The 27,367-nt window shown below is 41.2% G+C and overlaps 1 protein-coding gene across 3 annotated transcripts in view; it reads left to right on the forward strand.

Moving 5' to 3' along the window:
* SLC39A10 (solute carrier family 39 member 10) overlaps positions 1-27,367 on the forward strand; it is a 56,878-nt gene that overhangs the window by 17,472 nt on the left and 12,039 nt on the right. For all 3 annotated transcript variants that reach the window (XM_075934218.1, XM_075934220.1, XM_075934219.1), the window contains 6 exons: positions 4,948-6,006; positions 7,553-7,760; positions 14,114-14,283; positions 15,637-15,855; positions 18,348-18,471; positions 21,428-21,796. In XM_075934218.1, coding sequence (XP_075790333.1) covers positions 4,948-6,006; positions 7,553-7,760; positions 14,114-14,283; positions 15,637-15,855; positions 18,348-18,471; positions 21,428-21,796 — 2,149 coding nt within the window. The remainder of the gene's footprint in view (positions 1-4,947; positions 6,007-7,552; positions 7,761-14,113; positions 14,284-15,636; positions 15,856-18,347; positions 18,472-21,427; positions 21,797-27,367) is intronic.

Genomic DNA, 27,367 nt, shown 5'->3' on the forward strand with positions numbered 1-27,367 from the left:
AAAAGGAACCAGATTGCTGGCACTTAAGTTAAAAACTGCTCTACAACCTTTTTAATATTAAGGGCTGGGGGAAAACCGAGCACATGGATTGAACAGAGACATCTCTTAGGGGAGTCTATTAATAGAGATTCCCTATATTCTAGTAAGGAGAAGAGGCTGGAAGATAATAAAATACGGGTAATATTAGATGCGAAATAGTCAAATGAAAAAGTGTGTCATTCAGACACATCAGAAAATGGCAGATAGCTAAATGGTGACAAATTTTTAAAGTGCTTATACACAAACACTAGAAATCTAAATAAGATGGGTGAACTACATACAGTGCCTCATATTTAAGGAGGATATTTATATGATAGGTATCTCAGAAATTTGGTGGAATGAGGGCAATCAATGGAACAGTCATACCCAGGTACAAAATGTATTGGAAGGACAGAACAGGTTGTGCTGGTGGGGGAGTGGCACTATACATGAAAGAAAATGTAGAATCAAATGAAGTAAAAATCTTAAATGAACCAAAATGTTCCATAGAATCTCTATGGATAGTAAGTCCATGCTCTAATAATAATAATAATAAAGAATATAGCAATTGGGATAGATTACTGACCACCTGACCCAGGCTAGTTAAAGTGACTATGAAATGCTAAGGGAGAATAGAGAGGCTGTTATTAACAGGACCAGTCCCAATTAAATCATCTTACTCAGGGCTTTGTCAAGCAGAGACTTAATAACCTCAAGGGATGGAGACTTCACCACCTTCCTAGGTAACCCATTCCAGTGATTCTCCTCCCTCCTACTGAAATAGTTTTCCCTGATACCCAACCTAGACCTTCCCCATTGCAACTTGAGACCATTGCTCCTCATTCTGTCATGTGTCACCACTGGGAACAGCCTCTCTTCATCCTCTTTGGAACCCCCTTTCAGGTAGTTGAAGGCTGCTGTCAATCTCCTCCTTCCCCCTTCCTTACTCTTCTGTGGGCTACATAAGCTCAAACCCCTTTGCCTCTCCTCATAAGTCATGTGCTCCAGCCCCCAAATAATTTTTGTTGCCCTCTTATGGACTCTCTCCACTGAACCCACATTCCTTCTGTAATGGAGGCCCATAATTGGATTCAATACTCCAGATGTCTCCTTACCAATGCCGAATAAAGGGGAATAATCACTTCTCGATTTTCTGGCAATACTCCTCCTAATGCACCCCAATATGCACTTAGCCTTCTTGGCTACAAGGGCACACTATGGGCTTATATCCAGCATCTCGTTTACTGTAATCCCCACATTCTTTTCTGCAAAACTGCTGTTTAGCCAGTCGGTCTCTAGCCGGGTCTCTTCCCTCCCAAGTCCTCGTTAAACCTCATTAGATTTCTTTTGGCTCAATCCTCCAATTTGTCTAGGTCACTCTGGACCCTATAGCTATCTCTCCCCCTAGCCTAGTGTCATCCACAGACTTGCTGGGAGTGCACCTCCTCCTTCTTCACTGAGCGGGAGCCTATCCCTGGCTTCCAGCCCAGCCAGCGCATGCACACAGGGATCTGCCGCCACCCAGTTGTGCTTAGCTATGGAAGCTGGCTCGGGAACTCCCGGCGGGGTGGCTGGGGCTGAGCAGGGGCTGCCACTACCCAGGTGGCTGGGGTGGAGTGAGGGGACAAAGGTGGGAGAAGCCCTCTGAGCCGGAGTCAGCGTTCCGCCGCTTTCAGCCCAGCCTCTCCCTGGCTTGGTTCCCTCTTTCTCTCGCGCTTCTTGCCCCCTTCTTCCCTTTTCCTTCCATTCTTCTCCGTCTCCCCCGGTTCCCTTATTACGTGTATGCAGATGCAATGTACAGTAACATGTGACTGCTTAAAATTAATGAATATTCTAATATGTGAATAAATTAATTGCCACAACAAATATGCAGCTATTGTTATACCGATCGCCAAACATTTTTGAATGAGTTTCCCAGTCCATAGTATAAAAAGGTTGGAAACCACTGAAGTAGTTGATACAAATTGTATCGACTACACGATTACCCAGTTACCTGCCTATTAACATTCTTAATTCAGACCTATGTGAAAACTGTCCGTCTTATTGACAGATCTGATCTCTTCATTAAATTCATCTGAGTGTGGGGATGGGGTGAGAAAACAGATTGTTCCCCTCTCTGGGCTGCTGGAGGTGGCTCTGGATTGACCAGATTACTAAAAAGTTGACAGGCATTTGATTAAATAAAATAACGTATCATTCTAGACAAGTAATGGAGTAGTTGTTTTATAAAAATCCGACTATATTATGAAGTTTTTACCAAAATTTTAGTAGAACCAAGATTTGGAATCCCTTTCTGATGCAGGAGCATCTTTTCTCACACATTTACTTCAAATCCAATGGTTGTAGGTATCCTTTGGTTGTATGTAGACTGGCATTATGTAAGAATTTTTACTTCTAAACCTAAAGCTACTGGGAGCCCTTGAGAGGCTAAATCTTCAGCTTTCTTGGTTAATGCAGATGAAGGTGTGGTAAGAATGAGCTTTTACAGAAAATTCTGTGAAAATCACATCCATGCTCTGCAGAAGAATATCAGAAGAATATCTTCGGTGTTTGCTGCGTTGTGCCATCTGGCAGGTCTTGTCTTTATGCTCTGCTACTAGTTGATGGAAAGTGCAATCTTCAAGACTCCTGCCCACCAAACTCCTTCTGTGGGCATGGAAGCTTCCAGTACTACTTTGATGTTTTGCCTTATTCTAAGAAAAGAAGATAAGAGAAGGTCTGGGAAGTGAGTTATAGCTCACGAAGTCTTATGCCCTAATATATAAGTGTGCGTGTGTCTGTCTGAGATTGTTTGTTTGTTCAAGAACTTCTCCTAAATAGTATAAGCTAGGGCCACCAAATTTGGTCTTCCCCTAACTTAAAGCAAGGTCAGGTTTTGGTTGTGCCAGGACAACCAGAAGCCCTGGTGAAAGGACTGATTTCCATAACATGGAAAGGGAGGGGCTGCTGTTCCAAGGGATGCAATAAGAGAGTAGCCACTAGGGGCAGCGAGCCCATAGGGGAGAGCTATCCTGCAGTGTCCACTGGGGGGCAGCCATATCACCAAGGGAGTAGCCAGCAGCTCTGGGGCTCTGCCATCTTGCTTGCCAGCGCACCAAGTAAGTAGCCCCCATACTCCAAACCTTTTCCCCCTTCCTGGCCCTTGGCAACAGCACCAAAGGAGAGGAGAGGCCCCGGTGTCCAGGGGAGGAGTGGAAGAGATAAAAGGCCCCTGACAGCCGGAGAAAGGGCCAGGGGAGGAAAAAGGTCCCTGGCAGCCTGGGGAGGGATCTTGGGGGGGTAGGTCTGTGCTGGATGGGACCCCCCCTCCTGAGCCTCTCCTCACTATCCAATCCTCTGTCACACACCCCTCCACCTGCAGCCTCTGGCACTGCTCCACTCATTTCCCAGACCCTTCCCTGTCTCTTGTACCCCCAGCTCCCTGCCATGAAGGACCCAGGCAACACCAGGTAAGTCTTCTAGAACCCTAACACATTTGTTAATCTTTGAAGTGCCACTGGATAGGATTTTGCTGAAACAGACTAACATGGCTACACCTCTGAGAGAAGGTCAGTTACTCTAATCTATATCAAGGACCCATTTCTTCATAATCAGGAATGTTTCAAAGCTTTGTATATAAAATGTCACATCTTACTGGGACCCTTGTCTCCAGAACTTCTGTGTTAGTGCTACAAGGTACATACCAAGGTTTACTAAGACCACTTGGCTAATTTACTCTGTGGGCACCATTAGCTACAATTATCACTCTGCTTATATACAGTAAAACTCTGGTCTGGCATCTGGTGGTCCGGCACCATCAGGAACCCGGAAGTGCTCCGGGCAGCCAGACCATTGGAGCTGCTCTGCCCCCAGCTTCCCCTATTCAGCCGCTGCTAAAACTGACCAGCGGCTGAATCGGGGAAGCCGGGGGCAGAGCAGCTGGAGTGCCGCCGGGTAGGTCCTGTAGCGCTGCCCCTCGGGGCTGCGGGACCAACCCGGCAGCACCCCAGCTGTCCCCGCTTCAGCCGCTGCTCTGCCCCGGCTTCCTGGAATCAGCCGCTGGTCAGTTTCAACAGCAGCTGAATCGGAACTGACCAGCGGCTGAGTCCAGGAAGCCCGGGGCAGAGCAGCTCTGCCTCGGGCTTCCTGGAGTCAGCCGCTGGTCAGTTTCAGCAGCGGCTAACTTGGGGACACCTGGGGTAGAGCAGCTGGGGTGCTGCCGGGTTGGTCCAGTAGTGCCGCACCTCGGTGCTGTGGGACCAACCCGGCAGCCCCCCAGCTGCTCTGCCCCAGGCGTTCCCGATTCAGCCGCTGCTGGTCATTTTCAGCAGCGACTGAATCAGGGACGCCTGGGGCAGAGTCGGACTATCGGAAGGGGGGGGGGCTATGAGGGGTCTGTGGTGGCATCCACCCCACCCCAGACCCCTCATAGCCCCCCCTTCCGATAGTCAGGCATATCTGATAATCCAGCACCCCCTGGGTCCTAAAGGTGCCGTATTATTGGAAGTTTACTGTACATCTTTTATCTTTGTGCTGGTGGGGACTGCATGTATTCTCATAAATGACAGTGAAACATATCCTGAAATGGAAGGTGCTATGGTACAGAGGTGCACTCATACATTTCCTAAAATACTATTTTTGTTGTTTTCTGTTATTTAAATGCAAATATTTTTTTCTTGAAATGTCATCACTATGTGAATGTTATAAAGACATTGACTTCCTGCTGTATATTAATTTTTCAAGGCGCCTATATGAGCAGAGGCTTTTTCTAGAAAATGCTAGAGAATATAGCGTTTGTGGGTTCTTTTGGTTGATTGGTTTTAGTTCATAATTGTATTGATTTAAAGCTTTTTTTTTAACCAGAGGCTTACATACAGGTACAGAGATGGTTGCATTGGAACTACTTAGATAGCTTTTTATTTTAAGTGTTTTCTTTTGTGTTTCTCATAGGAAACCGAGATGAAGGTACATATACACACAAAATTTTGCCTCATTTGTTTGCTGACATTTGTCTTTCATCAGTGCAACCATTGCCATGACCATGGTCCTGAAGAGAACCATGGACACAACCATAATGACTATCAGATCTCAGAGGCACCATATCTCCAGAATGAAGGAGCAGAATCTGCACCAAGTAAATTTTCAGTGCTGGAAGCTGAAAATGTACAAAAATACTACATTGAAAAACTTTTTGATCGTTATGGTCAAAATGGAAGATTGTCGTTTTTTGGTCTTGAAAAACTGCTAATAAACCTTGGTCTTGGAGAGTTAAAAGTAGTGGAGATTAATCATGAGGATATTGGTCATGATCACGTTTCCCACTTGGATGCTTTAGAGGTACAAGAAGGAAAACATTCTCATTCTCATAACCATTCTCATTCTCATAGCCACTCAGGTCCAGAAAACCAAACTGTGAATGGCATATCTTCAAAGAGAAACAATAAATGTGACCCGGAGAGAGAGACAATAGAGTCATCTGTGAAACCTGCCAGTAAACGTGTTCGTGACAACAATCATCACCACTACCATCAGCATCATCATTCTGACCATAATGGTACTCATCATTCTCATAATGATTCAGTCAGTCAGAATGAACATGGAGAGCCAAGCCATGAACCTTCAACAGAGACCAACACTACCCAAGAACAACCTGAGAGAAAATCACGGAAACCTAAGAAGAGACGAAAGGGAAAGAAAAGTGAGATATCAGTAGATACTGCCCTAGATTTTTCTCAAGACCATGATTCAGGTGATCAATATGAGCACAATCATGTTCATAAACATGATCATGTACATGATGCAGCCCACTCACATGTTCATATTCAACAACACGATAATGACCAAACCACTGGTCATGGACACCAAGATCCTAATCCTGGTAATGAGGATGGACATCGCCATACCAGTAAACGTGAAGCTCCTCATAAACAAATTAGTGTAAGAAAACATGCTATCTTTTCAACACATAGTCACAAGGATCACAGTGAGGATGAACATCAACGAGAAGAGGTGAGTGTAAACCAGAACTGGTATATACAAAATTGTGAAGTTATGACACCATAAGAGTACTCATAGATAAAACTAGTACAGGTTGGACCTTCCTGGTAAAGCACCCTCTGGACTGACCAGTCCTGAGCAAGAGAATTTGCTGGATTTTTTGGGGGGGGGGGAAGAGAAGGGGGAGTCCCCAGCTACCGGCACCCCAGCCTCTTCTGCCCCTCTCTCCTGCTGGCTCCTTTTCAGGACAGGCACCCTTGCCTCTAGCCCACCTGGGTGGCTGGCCAGGCCGGCCTCCTACTTCCAGCGTAGCCCGGCTCTCGTCCAACCCCAGTGCTGTGGGCTGGTTCCAGCGCCCTGGCTGGGGCTGCTGTGGATGCCCATCCCCACTGTTGGGGACTGGCTTCCAGTGCCCTAATTCAGATTGCTGCACAGCCAGGGGCCAGACCCTGCTGCCCTTGGGTTTTGTCTGGGTCTCTGTTCCAGGAACATACATGGTTCTGTTGCACCACAGATGTTGCCAGACCAAAGAGTCTCCATTTAGGGAGGTAGAATCTGTACTAATGTGTATGACTGTTATACAGGATCGAGGTAACAATATAAAAACACTAAGAAGCTTACCACTGTAGTTTTAGCTTCCCTCCATGATTTTCCATAGTCAGGTTTGTCTTTAGTTTGTATCTTCTCTGTCTCGATGTGTTCATGAGATGCTTCAAATATCCTAAATCTTCATGCTAAGTATGTTGAATTTCACATATTTATAATTATTTTTTCTTTCACAAATTTCATAAATATCTTTTAACATATTTTGCGGCTTTTCATGAATTTCTTACAGCTTTGAAAATCACTAAAGACATTTTTGACATTGAAAAACATCTATAGCTCTTCAGTGTGTCCCCATTTTTAATCTTTATGGTCATAAATTATGATGAAGTAAAGCAGATATATCACTAATTGCATTTCAGCTTCTATACTATGTACAGTATAGTTCCCTCTTCACACACTTTCCTATTTTTGCTTCCGTAGGTCTCTCCAAAGCTATTCTCATCCATTTCCATTAATCCTCAGTGTTAATATTTCTCCCTTAACTCTCTGAAAAAGGACAGTGTATTTTATTGATAGAAAGTACTAAACGGAACAATGCAATATGGACTGTATAATCAATTTTAGGATTACATTTAAAATGAAAATACTAAACATGTGCAGCAAGGAGATGAGGAGAAATGATGGGATTCTTATTTCAGGGTTATGTTCTCTCTTCATGGCAGGCATTGTTTGTACTGCTGCTTTTCATAGATATTCCCATGTATTTTCAGTGATCTCAGTTAAATTCTGCTGAACATTGTAGGCTGTATATTCGTTATAGTTTTACAACCTGTTTTTTTGCCCTGGTTTACTATATATCTATTTCTCAAATGTGATATGTTATTGGTCAACATTTGTCCATTTGCTGTGCAAACCTTAATAATTCAACCCCCTTTTTTTTGTTTTCTACAGCTGTATATTATTCAATGAAATCACTACTACATGTTTAATTTGTTGCATAAATTGCTTGCAGTGTTTAAATGTCACTCAGCTCCTGCGGTACTATGGTCTTGGAACCAACTCTCCAATATCTCCTGACTTGTTTACGTACATGTGCCCTGCATTGCTATATCAGATTGACAGAAGACTTTGTATTGAGCATTATGATCATTTGCTGGTTGAGGACTTGAAGAAAGATAAAAGTGCAGCAGCTACAAATAAGGATAAAATAGGTGCATCAGGTAAGATAGTATAAGCTTTTAAAGAATTTTTTGATTCTATGGTAATACAAATAAAATAGTGCCTATAAACCGCATTCATAAACTAGGACCTCATTGGCCTAAGTGCTGTACAAACTCAGAAAAAAGACAAGTCTGTACATAGATAATTCAGTGGGTTTAGAAATTATTAATGTTTTGTTTCATTTTAATATTAATTCATATGTAAATTTCAGAGAAGAATGGAAAATGCAGGACAATGTAGCACTTTAAAGACTAACAAGATGGTTTATTAGATGATGAGCTTTCGTGGGTCAGACCCACTTAGAGAAGAATGGTTGAGACAAGTTCTTTACTAATGCAGGGTGACCAAGCCAAACTGTAATGGACTCCATTTCTAGCTCTCACCCCGTCTCCTCAGGTCTGTGCCCTGAGTTCTTCCAACAGGCCTGTCCTCCTTTCAATTATCTGATGTCTTGTTCTCCAGTTCAGTTCACATCAAACCTGCTGGGGTTTCCTCTTTTTCGGTGGTATTTGTTCAGTACTTGGGGCTTCCCTTTGTCATGCTAGGCTCTGTGGATTTGGATTGATTTGAGCCAGTTCTGTAATGACTCAGATAGTGAGGACACATCAGTGCACCAGTTGTCTTCTGTGGTGTTCCAATGTTAACACTTTTGTATCCACATCGTAGCAATGCAGAGGGAAACTGATACATGTTTTAGAGGGGGTACACATGCTACTGTTTTGCAAAAACAATGAGGAATCCTGTGACACCTTAAAGACTAACAAATGTATGTAGGCATAAACTTTTGTGGGCTGAAACCCACTTCATCAGATGCATACAGTGAAATATTCAGTTTGGCAGGGATATATACACACATGCAAAGATGGGAATGTTACATTCCTATTGCATGGCCAGTGCTAACAAGGCTAATTCAGTCAGCTGATAAGAAGGTGAGATTACCAAAGGGAGGGGAAAATACTTTTTGTAGCTAGCTAGCGATTCCCAGTCTCTAGTCAAACAGACAGTCTGGTTTGAAGAGTTGCCTAGAAGTCTCCAAATGCCACTGGCTATTATCTACAATTCCCAGGTAAAACCTTTGCAGCACATCATCAAGGATCTACAGTCTAACCTAGATAATAATCGGGAAGAGGTCAGTCCTCCCTTAGAGACAACCTGAAAGAGATACACCAACTACACCTCACACAACAGAAGCACTGACCTAGGAACCAGTCCCCACAATAAACCCCATTACCAACTCTGTTCACATGCCTATCCTTGTGACACCATCATACCATCAGGGGCTTGTTCATCTACACATCTAATGTGATATTTGCCATCACGTGCCAGCAATGCTCCTCTGCCGTTTACATTAGCCAAACTGGACTATCTCTACGCAAAAGTATAAATGGAGACCAATCAGACATCAAGAATGGAAAAATTAAAAAAACAGTTGAGCACTTCAACCTCCCTGGACACTCACTAACAGACTTGAAAGTTAGCATATTTAAGCAAAACACCTTCAAAAACAGACTGTAGCATGAACAGTAGAGCTGGAGTTCATATGCACATTTCACACTAGGGTTAAATTGAGGTCATTTTAGTAATAGAGTGGTCAATAGAATTTGTATTGACTACTTGATAGGGGATGGCAGTCCCAGCTCGCGCGGGGACCAAACCCCACTGCAGCTCTGCAATTTAAAAGGCAGGAGGAACCAGGCAGCCTTCCCCCGGCTCTTACTGCATTTTAAATTGCAGAGCCACAGTGGAGTTTGGTCCTCGACCCACCATGAGCAGGGACTTAGCCAGGCTGCCTGCCCACCCGGCTCCTAAATTTAGTAGGAGCCGGGTGGGCAGGCAGTCCGACTTAGTTTCTGCTTGTGCTGGGTTGGGAACCAAACCCTGCTGTGGCTCTGCAATTTAAAGTGCAGTAGGAGCCGGGGAAGTGGGCAGGGGCAAGCTGCCCAGCTCTTACTGACTTTTAAATTGCAGAGCCGTAGAAGGGTTTGGTCATGGCTCAAGCTGGGACTGAGTGGCGCTGTCTGCCCAGCCAGTAGCAGCCCCTGTCCGCTGGGGGTCCCAGCTCAGCAGCCGCTGTCTGTGGAGGGTCCCAGCGAGAAGTTGGGACCCCTCCTGAACAAGGGCTGCTACCCCCGAAGCAGGCCATGGCAACTGGCTATGGACAGGTGCTGCTTTGCAGACAGCAGCCCCTGTTCCTGGGGAGGTCCCAACTTCTCACTGGGCTCGCCTGCAGCAAGGGGCTGCTGTCAGAGCAGCCTCTCCGCCACTGCCTCTGATGGAGGCAGGAGCGGAGACAGTGCTGAAGGATACTGGCTTTTAAGCTGGTTCCCCCCTAGCTCCCACTCCTGCTTCTTCCCCCTTGCTGCCTCTAAATCAGATATAGAAGCAGCAAGGGAAGGGGGGAGAATGTGAGTAGTCAACTAATCACCTACTCTATTGCATTCCTACTTTACACTATCAGACTGGGTCTGAATTGAGATGGGAAGTGGCCAGCTCGCTACAAAAAGTATTTTTCCTCTTTTTGGTATTCTCATCTTATCAACTGTTGGAAGTAGGCCACATCCACCCTGATTGAATTGACTTGTTAGCCATGGTCCTCCACATAGTAATGTAACACACTCATCTTTACATATGTATATATCCCTGCTGAACTGAAGAGTCCACTTTACGCATCTGTGGGTTGGAGCAAACTGTATCAAAGGCTTGCGCAGAAATAATTTTGTAGCCTTTATGTGCCACAGGACACATAGTTGAGGCATGTTTTGGAGTCATTAAAATGTTACAGAAAATCCCCACATTGTCACAATTACTATTGAAATTGGTTAGTTTTTTGCAGATTAAAAAACATGGTAAAAATCAAGCTTGTATTAATTATTCCCTGATAGATGTTAATAATTGCTGGGAAGAGTGCCCTGCTGAGTCGTTATTTTTAATGACTGCTGCATCATTAAGAAAGATTAACTTGTTCTATATAAACTTCTATAGTGATACAGCTACTACCTCATTAACTTTGTACAGAGATTGCTCTAAACCAAATGTGCTATACACAGAGTATGGTAACAGATTGTTTGGGTTTTTTTGGGGGTAGGCTCATTTTAGTCAGTTGACCCTCACTTAATTATAAAAAGAGTTTGTGAACAGGCCGCTACACATTTTCTTCCAATTAAAATGTTGAAACAGTGAGGAAAACTGTCATCTTCTACATGCTTTAGCCAAGCTAATTACAAAGCTTCCACAGATGAGTGCTTCTTTTTAAAAGAAAGTATTTTGTTTCAATAAGGAGAAAGGGAACTGGATGAATAACTAAGCTTAAAGACCTTTACCATTTTGAGTGACCTGATTTGCAAAATAAGTGAAGCTCATTGCAGACATTTAGCACTTCTTGGGGTATTTGATATCTTGAGTACAAATAAAACACTTGCCAGTTGAATGTAATAGCCTGCGAATTGCTGGCTTTGGGGCTGTATGATTACAAATTGGACTTAATTAGGTAATGATGTATGTTTTTTGTTTGTAGTAAATCATTTATGTTATCCCTCTAAATAGAGGCAAGTTTTACCAGTTGGCATATAAACCATAACATAAGAATTCTTTAGCACTTTAGGGATAACTTTATAATAAAGGTCACCTTGTGGTGACTCGTTTTAGGAAGGGGTTGGACAGGTTATTTCCATATTATCATCTACCTGTACCTGGTTGGGATATGAACTTGGTACTTAATAAACTTATGGGACCACCCTTTGAACCAATGGCTGAGTGTTCATTGCTTCATCTTTCTATGAATGTAGCCTTCCTAGTGGACATCACTTCAGCAATGCGAGTGTCTGAGTTGAGGGTACCTATCCTCAGAACCACCATACACGGTCTTCCACAGGGATAAAGTGCAGTTTAGGCTGCATCCGTCTTTCCTATTAAAAGTGGTCTCCCAATTCTATCTGACCCAAGAAATTTTCCTCACAATATTTTATCCTAGTACTCTAGTTCTAGGCAGAGCTTGCTGCACACGGTGGATATGAAAAAAGAGCCTTAGCCTTTTACGTAGATCGTACCAGGCTGTTTCGAAAGTCCACACAATTGTTTGTGGCGTTGGTGAGTGTATGAAAGGGGACCCTGTCTCTACACAGTGTATATTGTCCTGGATAGTGCGGTGCATACGCACCTGTTGCAACCTAACAGGGGTCCCGCCCCCACTGATAACAGGCCACTTGACTAGGGCATAAGCCTCCCCGACTGCTTTTGTGGCACAAGCTCCCCTGCAGGTGGTCTGCAGGGTGGCCACATGGTCTTCAAGCCATATGTTCATGGCCCACTACATGATTGATACATTTTCCAGAGAGGATGCAGCTGTTGGCAGGGCAATGTTGCAATCAGTTATTCTGAACTCCTACCCCACCTCCAGGGGATAGCAGCTTAGGAGTCACCCGATTGGAATCAACGTGAACAAGCACTGGAAGAAATAAAGACAGTTACCTGTTCTTGTAACTGGTGTTCTTCGAGATGTGCTGTTCACGTCCATTCCAGTACCCACCCTCCATCCCATCTGTCAGAGTAGCCGGCAAGAAGGAACCAAAGGAGAGTAGGTTTGGCTGTGGTATATATGCACTGACATAGCAGCGCCACTCTAGGGGTCTCCACGGCCGACCCTGCAGGAGCTGCTAGGGGAAAAGTTTCCGATGCTCGTGCACATACACCTGATTGGAATGGACGTGAACAGCACATCTCAAAGAACACCAGTTACGAGAGCAGGTAACTGTGTTTACTTCTTCCAGTGTTGATTCCAATCAGGTGACTCCCAAGCTGCTATCCCCCTGGAGGTGGGGTAGGAGTTCAGAATAACTGATTGCAGCACTGCCCTGCCAACAGCTGCATTCTCACTGACAGCTACCTACTTGCTGTAGTGTATAAGGACACAGTAGGTGCCTGGCAAGTGACAGGATTTCTAAGCTGAACATGGATATTGCAATGATCACTCTCAAGTTAAGTGGCTGGGAGTCATATACAGAAATTCTAGTCAAGAAAGGAAAGATGACAGTGCAACTGGCTGGATATAAAAATGATGTGAATTGGTTTTAGAGCATTGATTCTGTAATTTCACAGCCGGAATTCTATAATGATGGTAATAACAAGCTTTGAGGGACCAGAACTTCAGCCAAAGGCAGTTCACCTAGGTGAATATTTTTATTAATTGTATACAACCAAAATCTAAATACATTTTCACATTGAAGATGCATCTGTCGAAAGCTCTGTCTTTTGCCATACACAAGAACATAAGTGGTGCAATGTCAACATTGACTGAAACTGTGCAATTTCTTCCTTTCACCATTCACTGCACACCATTTAATCACTGAGCATATGACAAATACAGTTCAACTCCCATCACCTTTCGCTAAAAAATGGCTATCCCACACTCAAGTGCCTTAGCCAAAAGACTTTTATGCCAGGATAGCTTGAATTTGTTCGCTGTTTCAGAAATTGGAGTCATGCAACAGGCAATTCCAAAGGAAAAAGTTTCCTTTCAGAGGATTTTCTGCGAGTAGGTTTCTCTTTATTAAAATGAGTGTGATCAAGCACAGTCACATCTTTGACACTGGCAGGAGGAGAGATGGGGTATCAATCTCTGTAGTTTTCAGCCCTATGCTGATCTGCTCTTTTTTTCCCTAACCCTAACATCAAGGTAGATTAACGGCAAGTAGTCCTCTAGCGCTTAGAGACGAATAAATAAATACAATATATACATACATACACACACACACATATATATATATATATATACACATATATATACACATAATATCATAAACCTTTGAATCCTTATTACCTGTGCAACAGAATATAGGGGGCATAAATACAAGATTTTACTTCTTTCTGTGTTAACCTATTTGTATTGCAATATTTTATCAGATTCTCACTACTTTTGAAAATAGAAAAAACTATAGCCCACATAAAGGATTTGCTGCTTGCTAAATAAATTGGGCTAAATTCTGTTTTCTTGCACCAATGTAAGTCTAAAATAAGTCTGCAGTGATTGGTGTGAGAATAGAATTTGGTCCTAAATCTCCCTTAGAGAAATGCAAACATTGTTTAACATTGTTTTAAAGGTTTAAGTAAACATAATTTTAATAAAATATAAAAGCCCTGAAAACTAATGAGAAATTCTGATACATGCTTAACTATAATGGTTCTAAATGGAAGTACGTCTACATTTTTAAGTATTTTGGATGTTAACCTAAAATTGCCATTTCTAAAGGGCAGGTCACCTTCCTTTCAGTTAATAGAACATCATTGATCATTAACAGGAGATTTCTTCATGTTCTGTTGAAAAACTATTCTGTATTCATTTTTTCTCCTCCTACAGCCTGGCTTTATGGTATCATTTCTATCACTGTCATTAGCCTGCTGTCCTTACTAGGTGTGATCTTGATACCCATCATTAACCAAGGATGCTTCAAATTCCTTCTAACCTTCCTCGTTGCTTTGGCTGTTGGAACACTGAGCGGAGATGCATTATTACATCTCTTGCCACATGTAAGTACCATTCCATCCCTACACCAATGATTTCAGGGTTTAAAATTCCCAGATGACTATTGAACATGAACATCAACCCTTAAAACATTATATATTTGTATGTTCATGTTAGGCTGTAGATTGGGATTGTGAAGGAAATTTTAAAATGGTGTTTAAGGCTTTTGTTGGCAATGATAATTTGATCTCTGTTTTTTTCCTAAAGAAAGGGTGTGTTAAAACTACAAAAGTATAACAAGTATGTATTGAATTTCTCAATGCACGAGGTAACTGTGGTAGAGCATAACTCCTGTTTTTTGTCTCCCTTTGCTCAGACGGGTACCTGTGTTAGTCTGTACCTTTACAAACAAATTTAAAAAAAACTGCAAGTACAAACAGAAATATATGAATAGTATCATGAGCTTTTGTGGGCAAAACCCACTTCAGATGAGATGATCTTGAGAGTCTGTTCTCAGAGATTTTGGAAAGGTACTTCAATAGGATTCTTGTCTGAAAACTCATGAAGGGTGGGTCACAAGGTACCAGTTCCCAACCAAATATTTCTTTTGTGTGCTTTTAGTAACAAGGATATAAACCTGATTTTGGATGTTTTTGTACTAAACTGTGCCCCATCCTTATTTTTATTTGGATTTATATATTGTAGAAAACCTAACTCCACAGAAGTTGCTCTTAAATCTAAGGAAACTGGGTTTTTAGTCCATTACACATTTATTTGAGGGGAAGAAAATGGAGAGAATATATTCTGTGAACTTGCTTGGCTTCTATGGCCATAATTCTTTTGACCTAGACTATGAAGTTCACTTATTATTTACTTTGCATTATCCATGATATACATATTCCAGGGAGGTATGTGTTGACAGAGTTTGGAAGTGTGTTTTAGGTTCGAGCTAAAATTGTTGGATTGTTTTAGATAAATTTTCATATGTCTTTGCTGCAAATGATGCAAGAACTGTAAGGAAAATCAACTTTTGTATGGTAACTGATTATTTTTAGCTTAGTTAATGAGCGGGGCCAGATTCTTGTTTGCACTTGTTCGCCTTCACTCGTAAGTGGTACAAAGGAGCTGGAGTCTGTCCAACTAACTGCCATGGTGAAACATCTCTGAGGGAAATGTTTCTGTTGATAGTCATTTAAGGTGGGTGTTCTAATGGCTACCAGTAGAAACAGTTCCTGTATTTAATGGACCTTTTCTGAAGGAAGGAGGGTTTTTTTTCCAAAAGGGATTTTGGTAATACTTTGGTAATACCAAAAGGGATTTTGGTAAGCACAGCATCACATATCCTATAGATTTGAAGTCACTCCAGTTTACTGAACTTGCAAATTCAAATTGTGGCTTTTTCTCCCCTTTCCAAATAGTCTCAAGGAGTCCATAATCACACTCACCAACAGGACCACAGTCATGTGCATGAACACAGACATTCTCATGGACATTCCCATGGGCATGGAGCAAGAGATGAAAGTTTTTTGGAAGAATATGATGCAGTATTGAAAGGGCTTGTAGCTCTTGGAGGCATTTATCTTTTGTTCATCATTGAACACTGTATAAGAATGTTTAAGCACTACAAGAAACAAAAGGTATGTGCAACATTTTCTCATTCTGCATGCCATCATTTAAAATGACACTTGGAAAAATTGGCGTTTTTATAGGATGCAAAGTTTTTTTAGGAAAATAAATCCTCAAACACTGTACTTGGAAAACACTCTGCATGGTACAGTTTAAATGTTTTGTAAGAAACTATTAGCTGTAACTAACCTATCATCATGCTGATTGGTAACGTGAAAAATGTGACTGGGCTCTTTACTATAAGAGGTTGCTTTTTCTCCTGTAAATGACTCTGCTCTCTTTCACGAGATGTGGATATTTTGAATTGTCTTGTACACATCAGTCATAATAGACTAGCAGCTAGCTGGGATAATGGCTGAGGAGTGCTTAAGCAAATAAGGATCACCTGATTCTAGAACAGCGTGCAGTGATCTGCTTGCAAAATATGAATTTAAGTATATGGAATATTCATATATTTATAGGCTTAAGTTTGACTTACTTCAAGAAGAGACATTACTGACACAGTCAACAAGAGAGCTGAATTTCTGGTAGAGAGAATTCAGTTCATGTGGTAGTGACTTACCTGATTATAACATGGTGGTGTCCAAAACTATGAATCTATTTACAAGGCCTCTGAATCATTAAAAATTTATTTCCATAAGAAAATATCAAGAATTACAGATCTGACACTTAAAACTTGACTGGCTCTCTTTCTGTAACAGTCTTTATCTAAAAGGGATTTGGATTCCTCTTGTAGTGCTTTTTCACATGAAGGACATCCTGGCTATGCCACCATTTTTGCAGAAGAGGCTCTTGCACCAGAAGGGGCATCTACACTGCCCCTTCTTGTGCAAGAAAAACCCTCGTGCGCAATGCCGTTATTCCTGAAAATAATCAGTGTAGCGGCATTGTGTAAGAGGGTTTTTCTTACGCAAGAAGGGGCAAGGTAGACAGCTCCTTCTGGTGCAAGAGCCTCTTCTGCTAAAAATGGCAGCTCATTAAGTATGCAAATGAGGCTCAGTGATATTCTATGCTTAGCCTCATTTGCATATTTCTGGCGCAAGAAGCCACCAGTGTAGACATAGCCCCTGAGAATATAAGGCAGAGGGGGATGAAAATGGAATATATTGAAGGGATTGTAACACCACCTGCCCTGCAACCTTGAGTTTCTCAAAATTCTTTGTGGGTGTACTTCCCAACATGGCCCCCTCTCAAACAGTGTACAGATCACACCTTGAGTGTCTTTGTAGAGCTACAGCCCTTGTCCAGCAATTCTGACCTCGGCATCCTGCCAGTCAGTCTGGTTACTAGCAGCCTTGGTTACTACCTCCCGGATGATCCCAATACATTCCCAGTCTTTTATTTTTCCCAAAAGCATGTATTCTGCACTGCCAAATTTGTTTTTGAACAGGATAGATATTAGAGATCCATTGCCTCTATAAGGACTCAGTATACAAGTTTGCTGTTTTAATTGGAGGTACCAAACAATCCAGTTTAAACATAACACTGAATTAAATTTTGATTAAAGAATACAACTAGTTTGTTTTCCTACAAAGATGCAGGTTTTTTTAAGTGAGTACAGATATGAGGCACTGAAGTCAGAAATGCTTATAAGAGAAAAAATAATGGGCAACACTGGGGAGGGGCAAGAATCGTGTGTAGGGTGTGTATACAAGAGGCATGGATTTAGCTACATCTTCCACGAAGATTAATGAATTGGTGAAATTTTCCAAATGGTTTGGAAAATCTGTGGTCCCAACGTGTAGTCTTGGTCATAAAGCACACTAAACAGGAAGGGAACACGTTTTCTTCATTAAATGCAAATTTAAAATGTGAACACATTAAATATGTCACAGTTCTATATGGGAAGAATCTTTTGGCTCATACAACAGGCGCTGCTAATGTATGCTGTCTAATGTGCTAATTTAGGAAATTATACATTATTGAGGGGGGCAGTTCTTGAACTGAGTCATGACACTTTTAATGGGGTTGCCAGGGCTGGCTTATGATTTGCTGAGGTCCAGGGCCAAAACCAAAGCCTGAGCTACACTGTCTTGGACTAACCTGAAGGCTTCATTCCTGAGCAGCGACGCTCAGGTTACAGGCCTCCTGCTTGTGGCTGAATCCCCGGAGGTTCAGTTTTGGCCCCCTGCCAGAGGTAATGAAGCTCAGGCTTCAGTTTTTGTCCCGCCCTCCTCACCCATTGTGGCAGGGCTCAGGCTTCAGTCTCCCCTCTAGGGATCCTGTGGTAATTTTTGTGGTACAAAGTGGGGTGGGTACAGTGCAGTGATATTTGAGAGCCTTTGCTTTGTTTGATTTATGTAGCGCTATGGCAGAGAGCTGAAAATTCCCATAATCTGTAGCGGTGATGATCTTCATGAATATCTGAAATTCTACACTTTGGAGAGCCAGATAAAAGATAATCTTACTGAATAATAAAATGACATGTATGACAGGACTTCAGTGAGTCTTCCTTTCCTTTCAGTTTTGTTACAAACTATGAACTAATGGTTTTCTGTGTCAGTCTAAACAGAAGTGGTGCAAGAAAAAAACAAAGATTGAAGAATCACCAATTGGAAGGAAACTTTCAGAACACAAACTAAATCATAGGCCAGATGCTGACTGGCTTCAGCTCAGACCCCTGGCAGGTAAGTTGTCATGTTGAGAATTTGTCCTTGACTAGGAGACTCAAAGCTAAGAGTCACAATATGTAACCTATTTTTTTATATTAGCACTCCCTCTCTGTACATCTGTGTTAATAAGGCTTCAGCCCTAAGTTACAGCACTCAGGTTACAGACCTCCTGCCTGGGGCTGAAGTGCTTGGGGTTCAGTTTTGGCCCTCCGCCAGTGGCGGTGAAGCTCGGGCTTGAGTTTTGGCCCTGCCTCCTCACCCAGTGTGGCAGGGCTTGGGCAGGTTCAGACTCTGCCGTGTGCTCTGTCAGTGCCAATTCGCTCCATTGCAGCCTTTTCTATAAATACATAATGCCTGTCTTCCCTTAGAATTGGCAGCACTTTGAATACTTCACGGTATAATTACTGACTTGGTTCTCAAATTTTCTGAGGCACAAGACATTTATCTTACTTCTTTAATTATCACTTGGACATTTGTGAAGTCATGTAAGTAATTTGGGTGGGTGAGGTTCTGTGGCTTGTAATGTGCAGAAGTCAGAGATGATCATGATAGATTTTCCCCTTTAATCCTCAAAATTAACAAGTAAAAAATAGTCTCAGACTATAAGAAAACTATCACTTGTCAATCCTGGTTTGAGAATGTCTGATATACTATATTTTGGCTGATAAGATTAAGGCAGTGGTTCCCAACCTGTGGTCTGCGGACCCCTGGACATCCGCGAGGGTATTGCAGGGAGTTCGTGGGAAAAAAAAAAGATAAATAAAAATGATCATAGAAAATAAGTTTTAAATAAATTGCAAAGTTACAATCAACTGTTATTTTAAAACAGTGGTTCTTAACCTTACTGCAGCCTTCACCCCTTTGGTTCTCAAAATATGTTCTCACACCCCTTATTAAAATTGTTGAAGTAGGTCAGTTTTAAACCTAAGATATATCCTAAAAATCTGGCATGTCTCACACACCTAGAAAGGGCATCTCGCACCCCCAGAGGGTGTGTGCACCCCAGGTTAAGAACCGCTGTTTTAAAATTAAATATCTTCCAATAATGTTGTTAATTGCAGTCCAAAAAGCTATGTTGTGGCACCTTTGTGTGCCGAAACGATCACGACAGATAGAAGCGTACAAATGTTAGCCATACATTCAACATGGTTCTGTGGTGAAATCAGTTTCGCTGAAGAGAAAGGAGATTGATGAGCAGAGTGAAACATCCACAAGTGGAATGTCTAATCATACAGACATGAGTAAATGAAAAGTGAGAAAATACTCTGCTGACTACTAGAATTGGCTTTGATGGGGGCTCCACGAACAGTTTGGGGGGGGGGCGATTGGGGGAATCACAAAAGGTTTGGAGTGGTGACTGGGGGTCCGCACTACTGAAAAGGTTGGGAACCACTGGATTAAAGAAAATGAACCCTATTTATTTCTCGCTATTGATAGAAAGAGAAGACTTCTAAGGCCAGGTCTATACTACCATTTACTTTAGTATAACTCAAGTCACTCAAAAGTGTGAGTAAGCCCTGAGTGATATAAATAACACTGACATAAGCACCACTGTGGAGAGTACTATATTGGCCGGAGGGCTTATTTTAGAGGTGGTTTATGATGGCAGTGGGAGAGCGCTCTCCCATCAGTATAGTGCATTGTCCCCAGACACGTTTATGCAGCTGAACCGATACAGCACTCCAAGTGTAGACTAGTTCTTACTTGAGATTGTAATATTACCTAATCAACTGTCTTCACATAAGACTGCAAACTCCAACTGTAGAGAGCCTTGGTGTATTGGATGGCTTTACTTTCCTTTACTAGAAAATAGGAATTTGGCTTCTATGGAAAAATAAAATATTTATTTTCACTTAATTGGCAGAGAACTAATATAGGCGAATGAGTTTGAAACCATTCAGTAAATTTCTCCTTCCCCCAACATAATAAAAACAAACAAATTATTTTCTTTAACTGTGGAAGCCTACAGCTTTTTAAATCGCAATACCATTGTCACCAGTAAGGATTATCCCATTTAAATTAAGGTCCCTCTCTTGAAATAGTCTGAAAATAATGTCTGAGGAATTGTTTGTCCAGGAATTTTCTCTGGCTGCTTAAACGGAATTAAGAAAATACCAGAAAACAGTCAAGAGTTGCTTAACTTTCATTTGGAAATAATGGGTTATATTCTTGGCAAGTGTGAAATAACCCTTATTATATTTATTTATTTATTTATTATTCCCGAGACACCTGTCTCTCTCAGCTAGATCATTTTATTGCTTGGACATGAGCTGACACTAGCAAATTTATTGTTTCTAGAATGTGCTAAATACTTCCTAGTGTTTGATTCTCTTTTTCTTTGTAATCATTGGGGCTCTGTTGTAAAAAGTAGTTCTAGCATTTCTATAACGCTCCTCATACTGATCTACTACACTGTGAAACAAGCACATTTAAGAAAGGTAAAGAACTGCCATGTTCAAACACAGAGGTTGCTGCATTCCAGTGCTGCTTAGATGACTTGTGGATGCTCATGCATACAAAAATAACTAGGAAAATTTTCAGTGCACTTTGGCCTCAGTCTTTGGCATGTAAAAATTTTTATTATTGTATTTTTGTCTATTGTTTTCTTGCTTTTAGCTGCGCTAAAAACATAGACTTTGTCTAAATATGTCAGTACCAAATTATCAGGTACAAGCTAGGTCAGGCTGAAAATGGCTCTGTATACTGGAGATGGGTTATTGGTAAGAGCAGTTGCCTTGCATTTGAGATTTCTGCATGACTAGCAAACATTCCACAGTAAACAGTGTAACAAAAGAGAATTCTTTGTTACTCAGCTACATGTGGAAACCGTGATCTTTAACTTGGGAAGTGGTGAAATGTTTAATAGGTTTTTATGTTTTCTTCCACTGTAGCAAAGCAGTTGACTATCTGAAAGCATTGATATGCTTACTTAAGAACTAAAATACCATGTCTTTCTCTGGCTTTAATACAGGAGCGGATGACTCAGTTGTATCTGAAGATCGACTGAATGAAACTGAACTAACTGATCTAGATGGCCAGCTGGAATCCCCTCCTAAAAACTTTCTGTCTGTAGAAGAAGAGAACAACATGCACCATTCCCACAATGATATCTCTCACTCTGTTCAAGACCAAGATCTTCATGATACAGAGTACGATGACAACCATGGAGAAGATAAAATAGCTATGAAACACAACCATCACTGGCATCACAAACATTCCCATCATTCCCATGGTCATTGCCATTCTGGAAAGGACCTGAAAGATACTGGCATTGCTAATATAGCTTGGATGGTAATTATGGGAGATGGCATCCATAATTTTAGTGATGGCTTAGCAATAGGTAAGTGTTGAGCATATTCTGTGAGGCTGTACCTACAGTAGCTTGATGAGTGACAGTAATAGCAGAAGGACTAATACAGATGAGGCTCCAGTAGCATTTTATTTAAATTTGCACAGAGCATGTGTATGGATGTTGGTGTTTAAAAATGCCAGCAACTGTGGTGCAAGCCTTGTCTGCACTGATTTCAGAAAGGGGAACTATAAAAAAAATGAGGATATTGGCTAAATGGCAATTAAACTGCACAATCATAAAAGTGAAATCACTGCAAGCTACATGGGGACTTTTAAAAACACTATAATAAGGGCTCAAATTAAATGTATACCCCGAATTAAAAAACATTTCGGGCTCTTGTCAGTGTCTACAGTGGTACTCCCGATGATGTAAGTTGCATACTATTTTGATTCAACTCTGTCTGTGTGAGGCATAGCACTTAGGTCCATGTAGTTAGGGCAACTCAGTGTCCTATAGACACTTTTTTACTGACATCACCTGTTGGCTGTCAGCCCTGCATGAAGCTGATAGCTGGGTTTATCTCCCCCCCGCCAAATGCTGAGGGTCTGAGCTGTCAGCTGGGTCCTGAGCTCACAGCTGGAATCCCCTCCCAGACTCATTCTTGGGCCGACTGTCTGAGCTGTGAACTGTATGCAGGGCTCCATTTCTCATTAGGGAGCCTACCAGCAGTGAGACTAATGTTCTTGAGATTTTCAAGCTGCTATTGTTTCACATTTTGTCTCTGGCTCCCACTGTCAGCCCTGGGGCTGAAGGTGCCAGCTGTGAGCCTTGTGCCAGGCTGACAGAGTTGGAGAGGAAATGTGAAATAATAGCATCCCTGAAACTGACAAGAATGTAAATTTCATTGCTAGTAGGCTTCCTGTGAAATGGAGCCCCATTAGGCTCACGTGTTGGGCTGTGAGCCCCAAGGTGGGGATCCAGCCGTAAGCCCCTTGTGGCTGGAAGTACCCTAAAATGCTCCCCTTCAGTTGATGCAAATGCTTCTGGTGAGAACATGCATCACTGGCAGAAGAACGGTAGTGTGGACTCCCAACAGCTGATTGCTGTGGTGGCTGTAGGTCGACTTAATTTTGTAGTGTAAACAAGTCTGTAGAGAGAGAAAATGAAACAGAAATAAGCACTTTTGCTGTATCATCATCCATTCAAATTCTCCCAGAGCACATCAGTGTCTTCAGAATTAGAAAGTGCATTATTCTGAATAGGAGGAAAAGTACTAACTGAAGTACAGTTTAAACTTAAAAAACAGCAAATGGTCTGGTAGCACTTTAGAGACTAACAAAACATGTAGATGGTATCATGAGCTTTTGTGGGCACAGCCCACTTCTTCAGACGACTGGAGTTTAGATGACTGAAGAAGTGGGCTGTGCCCACGAAAGCTCATGATACCATCTACGTGTTTTGTTAGTCTGTACAGTTTAAACTTAAAAAAACAACAAATGGCCTGGAAGCTCTTTATAGACTAACTCGCCTACCCCATGAAGCTTCCTGAAGTACAGTTTATTAGAGATGATTGCTAGGCTGGCTTTCGTAGCACTAGGTGGCAGTGTAGTGCAATAGATTCTGACTGGGCTGGAGTGGGTTGGGGAACATATTTGCCCACTAGATGAGAAGTGAGCCAAAATACTCATGGTTCTCACATAATCACTTCAAAAATGCTGCAGCTGAGGCTGGCAGTTAAACGTTGAAAAACATATCTTGCAATTAGACCACAATAAAACATACCCTTCGTTGGTCTCTTCTTTGTGCTTGCTTGAGTGATGAAAGGTTAATCAAGTGTTAGAGTTCAAAGACAGAAAAGGCCATTAGATTGTATAAACTGGCAACCTATATATCATAGACCATTAAATTACACCTGTTACTCCTATATTGAGCCCATTAACTTGTTAGGCTTCCTTTCTAGAAAACACATTTAGCCAATCTTGAATTGAAGACAAAGATGGAATATTTACCACTTCATTTATTAGTTTGTTCAGTGTTTAATCGTTCTCTTATTTTAAAAATCTGACACTGATTTATAATTTGAATTTATCTCACTTCAGCTTCTGGACATTGGTTCTTGTTATGCCTTTCTTTGTTAGGTTAGAGAGTTCTTCAGTATCTGCTTGTTTTCGCCCTGTGATAATATTAATACACTAATAAAGTCACCTCAAAATCTTCTAAATGATAAACTAAACAGACTGCTATTGTAAGTGTCTCACTCTGGGGCATTTTTTTCCAAATGTCAAATCATTTGTGTGATTCTTTCTTTCCCATTTTTCATCATCCATTTTGAGAAGATGTGGACACCAAAACTATGTGCGGTATTCCAGCATCAGTCTTACTACTGCCATACACAGAGTTACAAACCATATCCTGTTCACAGTTTCCCCATTCACACATAGTCATCATTTATCATTCTACCAATCGAGGGTAGCCAAGAACTTTATCAGCAGTGTATAGAATACTTGTGCATAGTCCTCATTCTGGCAAAACCTCAGCAGAAACGCCCCTGTTCAAGTAATTCCTCATTGAAAACTCTTTTGGAGATCTTTCATTTGGAGAGTTCTTCAATCCTTTAATATGTGTTCTATCAGCATTGTATAGTTCTGTTTGTTAATCAGAATGTTGTGTGTTACTAATTGAAATATTCTACAAAAATCAAAGTATATGACTTCTACCCAGTTACCTATAACAAACTAATCTCATCCAAGAATTAAATTGTTTATTAAACAAGACCTATTTTCCATAAAATCTTATTTACTGGCATTAATTATATTCCTGTCCTTTAATTCTTTCTTAGAGGAATCCCTTATCTTTGTTTCTATATTTTGTCTGAGATTGTCCTCCATTTATTAATGGACTGGAAAGTACTTAATCATCTTCCTATGATACAAGTATATCATTCTGCTTCTTTCCAAATACAGAGCAGGAATATTTATTACGTGCTTTTGTCCATCTTGCTTCATTATTTACAAATGTACCATTTCCATTGGTACTATTGCTAGACTTTCTCTTGTTCTTAATATATTTTAACAATTCCTTATTGTCTTTAGCGCTGCCAGCTAAGGACTTTTCCCTGACATTCTTAGCATCCCTTGTATATTTTTTGCACTTCTTAACTTCTAATTTTTATTGATTGCTATCTTTTTTCCTCCCCTTTTCCATTAGTTATACAGAGCTTTTTATTTCTCATTTTTGTCCTTACTCCATGGCAGGATTGTCTTTTAGCTAAAGTTGTCCTCTTGGACTTTCCTCTTCAGCTTACTGCCAAGATCCCTGAATTCTTCTTTAATCTGGAGCAGTGATTCTTAACCAGTTAGTTGTGTGTATCCCCTAGGGGTATGCAGAGGTCTTATGGGGGTACTTCAACTCATCTAAACTATTTGCCTAGGTTTACAACAAGCTACATAAGATGCTCTGGCAAAGTCAATGCAAACTAAAATTTCATATAGACAATGAATGACTTGTTTTATATTGCTCTATCTACTATATTTTGTCACGTAAATACAATATTTATATTCGAATTGATTTAATTTATAATTATATGCTAAAAATGAGAAAGTCAGCAGTTTTTCAGTAATCGTGTATAGTGGAACTTGTGTATTTTTATGTCCAATTTTGTAAGCAAGTAGTTTTTAATTGAGGTGATACTTGGAGAGACTGAGACAAATCAGACTTCTGAAGAGGATACCATAATCTGGAAAGGTTGAAAGCCACTAATCTGGGTAGTTCTATGTGGTGCCAAGTCAATGGAGATTTTCTGGACAACTTTATAATCTCATTCATTTTGTGGTCACATTTTATATTTTCACTTCTTGGAGATAACACACCATTCATTTTTGTCCTTATGCCTCTTGCTAAATTCTCTGTACGTTCTTCTTGGAGTTGCTCATGACAAGTGTTTGTCTTCTAAAAATGGCTGAATAGCCTTAGAGATAGCTACTTGCTTCATACTGCAAGGGCATTCATCAGGTACGTCTCCTGTAACTTTCTTTTCTGTACCCCAGAGCTACATTCCTTAATGGTTTTCTCACTATTCAATATTTCTGGCTGAGTTGTATGACTTCTGGCTTGTACCACTACTCCTCCCACCCCCACCATTGGTTCCAAATTGCCAGTCTGCTGCTTAGATTTCTAATCACTTATTTCCTTTGTGGCTTATCTGACCACAAATACCAGATGTGGTTGTCCGATTTTTTTTCCCTCTGATGCTGCGCTGTGTTGAAATTTGCTCTACCAGACTGTACATCTTCTAGCCCAGTATAGTCATCAGCTTGCACTCCATGAATCAGAAATCTTGTATTTCATTAGAAAGAAATATGTGCACTTCAGACCAGGTCACAACAATTGTATTTGCTACCTGGTATAGACCCAGACCTAAACAGAAGGAAATATGCTCTCTTCAAAATGCCTCTGTTTTCCATTTCTGTATGCTTGCTCAGGAGTTTGCCTGGCAAGTGATTTATATTAAGTCTCATAACTCAGTTCCATATCCTTTTTTAACAAAGAGGAATTAAGCCCTTAGACTTCAAACACTCCATCTCTTCAAAGCCATCAACACAACCAGACTTGTGTCATCTGGCCTGATTACAACCTTCAAGGAAAATATACGAGTAGACTAAACGTAATCCCTCTGCTTCCAAGCACAGGATCTTCAGCTAGGTGTTTGCTGCTGAAGGGTCGTGTCTTTTGTTTTGCTTTGTTTTAAAGAGTAAGGAGAGAGGCATTAATAGGTGACATGTAGCCTCTGTTACATATATGGTCATGCCAATTTTCTTCCACAATTCAATCTGAGGAAGTGGGTCTGGCCCACGAAAGCTCATCACCTAATAAATCATCTTGTTAGTCTTTAAAGTGCTGCATAGTCCTGTCTTTTGTTACTGCCAATATCAAAGTGTAGGGGTCAAAATCTGGAGATGTCCTTTCTTATCCTCAGTCTCCTCCCACAATAAGGCCCGGTCTGTCCCTAAAACTTAGGTTGATCTAACAACATGGTCAAAGTCTTTGAAAAATTTTGTGCTCTAGGCAATGTAATTTAGGTTGAGCTAACGCTCACTGTAGGTGTAATTAGATTGGAAGAATTCTTCCTGCTGCCATCTCTCAAGGGAGTGGATTTACTATTCTGATCGAAAAAAACCTTTCTGTTGCTGTAACAGGTGTATGCCCTATACTGGCATGGCTGCAGCACAGTAACTGCAGCTGTAGTGTTTGCAGTGTACCCATATAGCCTAAATTAATATTATTATTGGTTGGTACCCAGGGAAAAATAATGAAGCAAAAGCAGGAAGTTGTAGATTAAATATCCATATGAATTTCCAGAGTGTAGAGGAAGAATGGATAACTGGGTTGTCCTTTCAAACACTCTAATCATCCCTGTATGCCTTTCACATTCTTTAAAATGTAAACCTGGTGCAATCTGTTTCATGAGAATGTAAACCTTTTGTCTCTTTCCAGTTTGCTCTCAAGTGCGTACCTTTTTCTAAAACTGTTCTTTCACACTGGATAAACATTACAAAAAACAAAAATGTAAAATAATAGCCACGTGTATGATGAAAAATATTAGAATCTGTGCAAAGGGAA

Source organism: Pelodiscus sinensis, chromosome 7 (genome assembly GCF_049634645.1).
Source record: "Pelodiscus sinensis isolate JC-2024 chromosome 7, ASM4963464v1, whole genome shotgun sequence".
Lineage (NCBI taxonomy): Eukaryota > Metazoa > Chordata > Testudines > Trionychidae > Pelodiscus > Pelodiscus sinensis.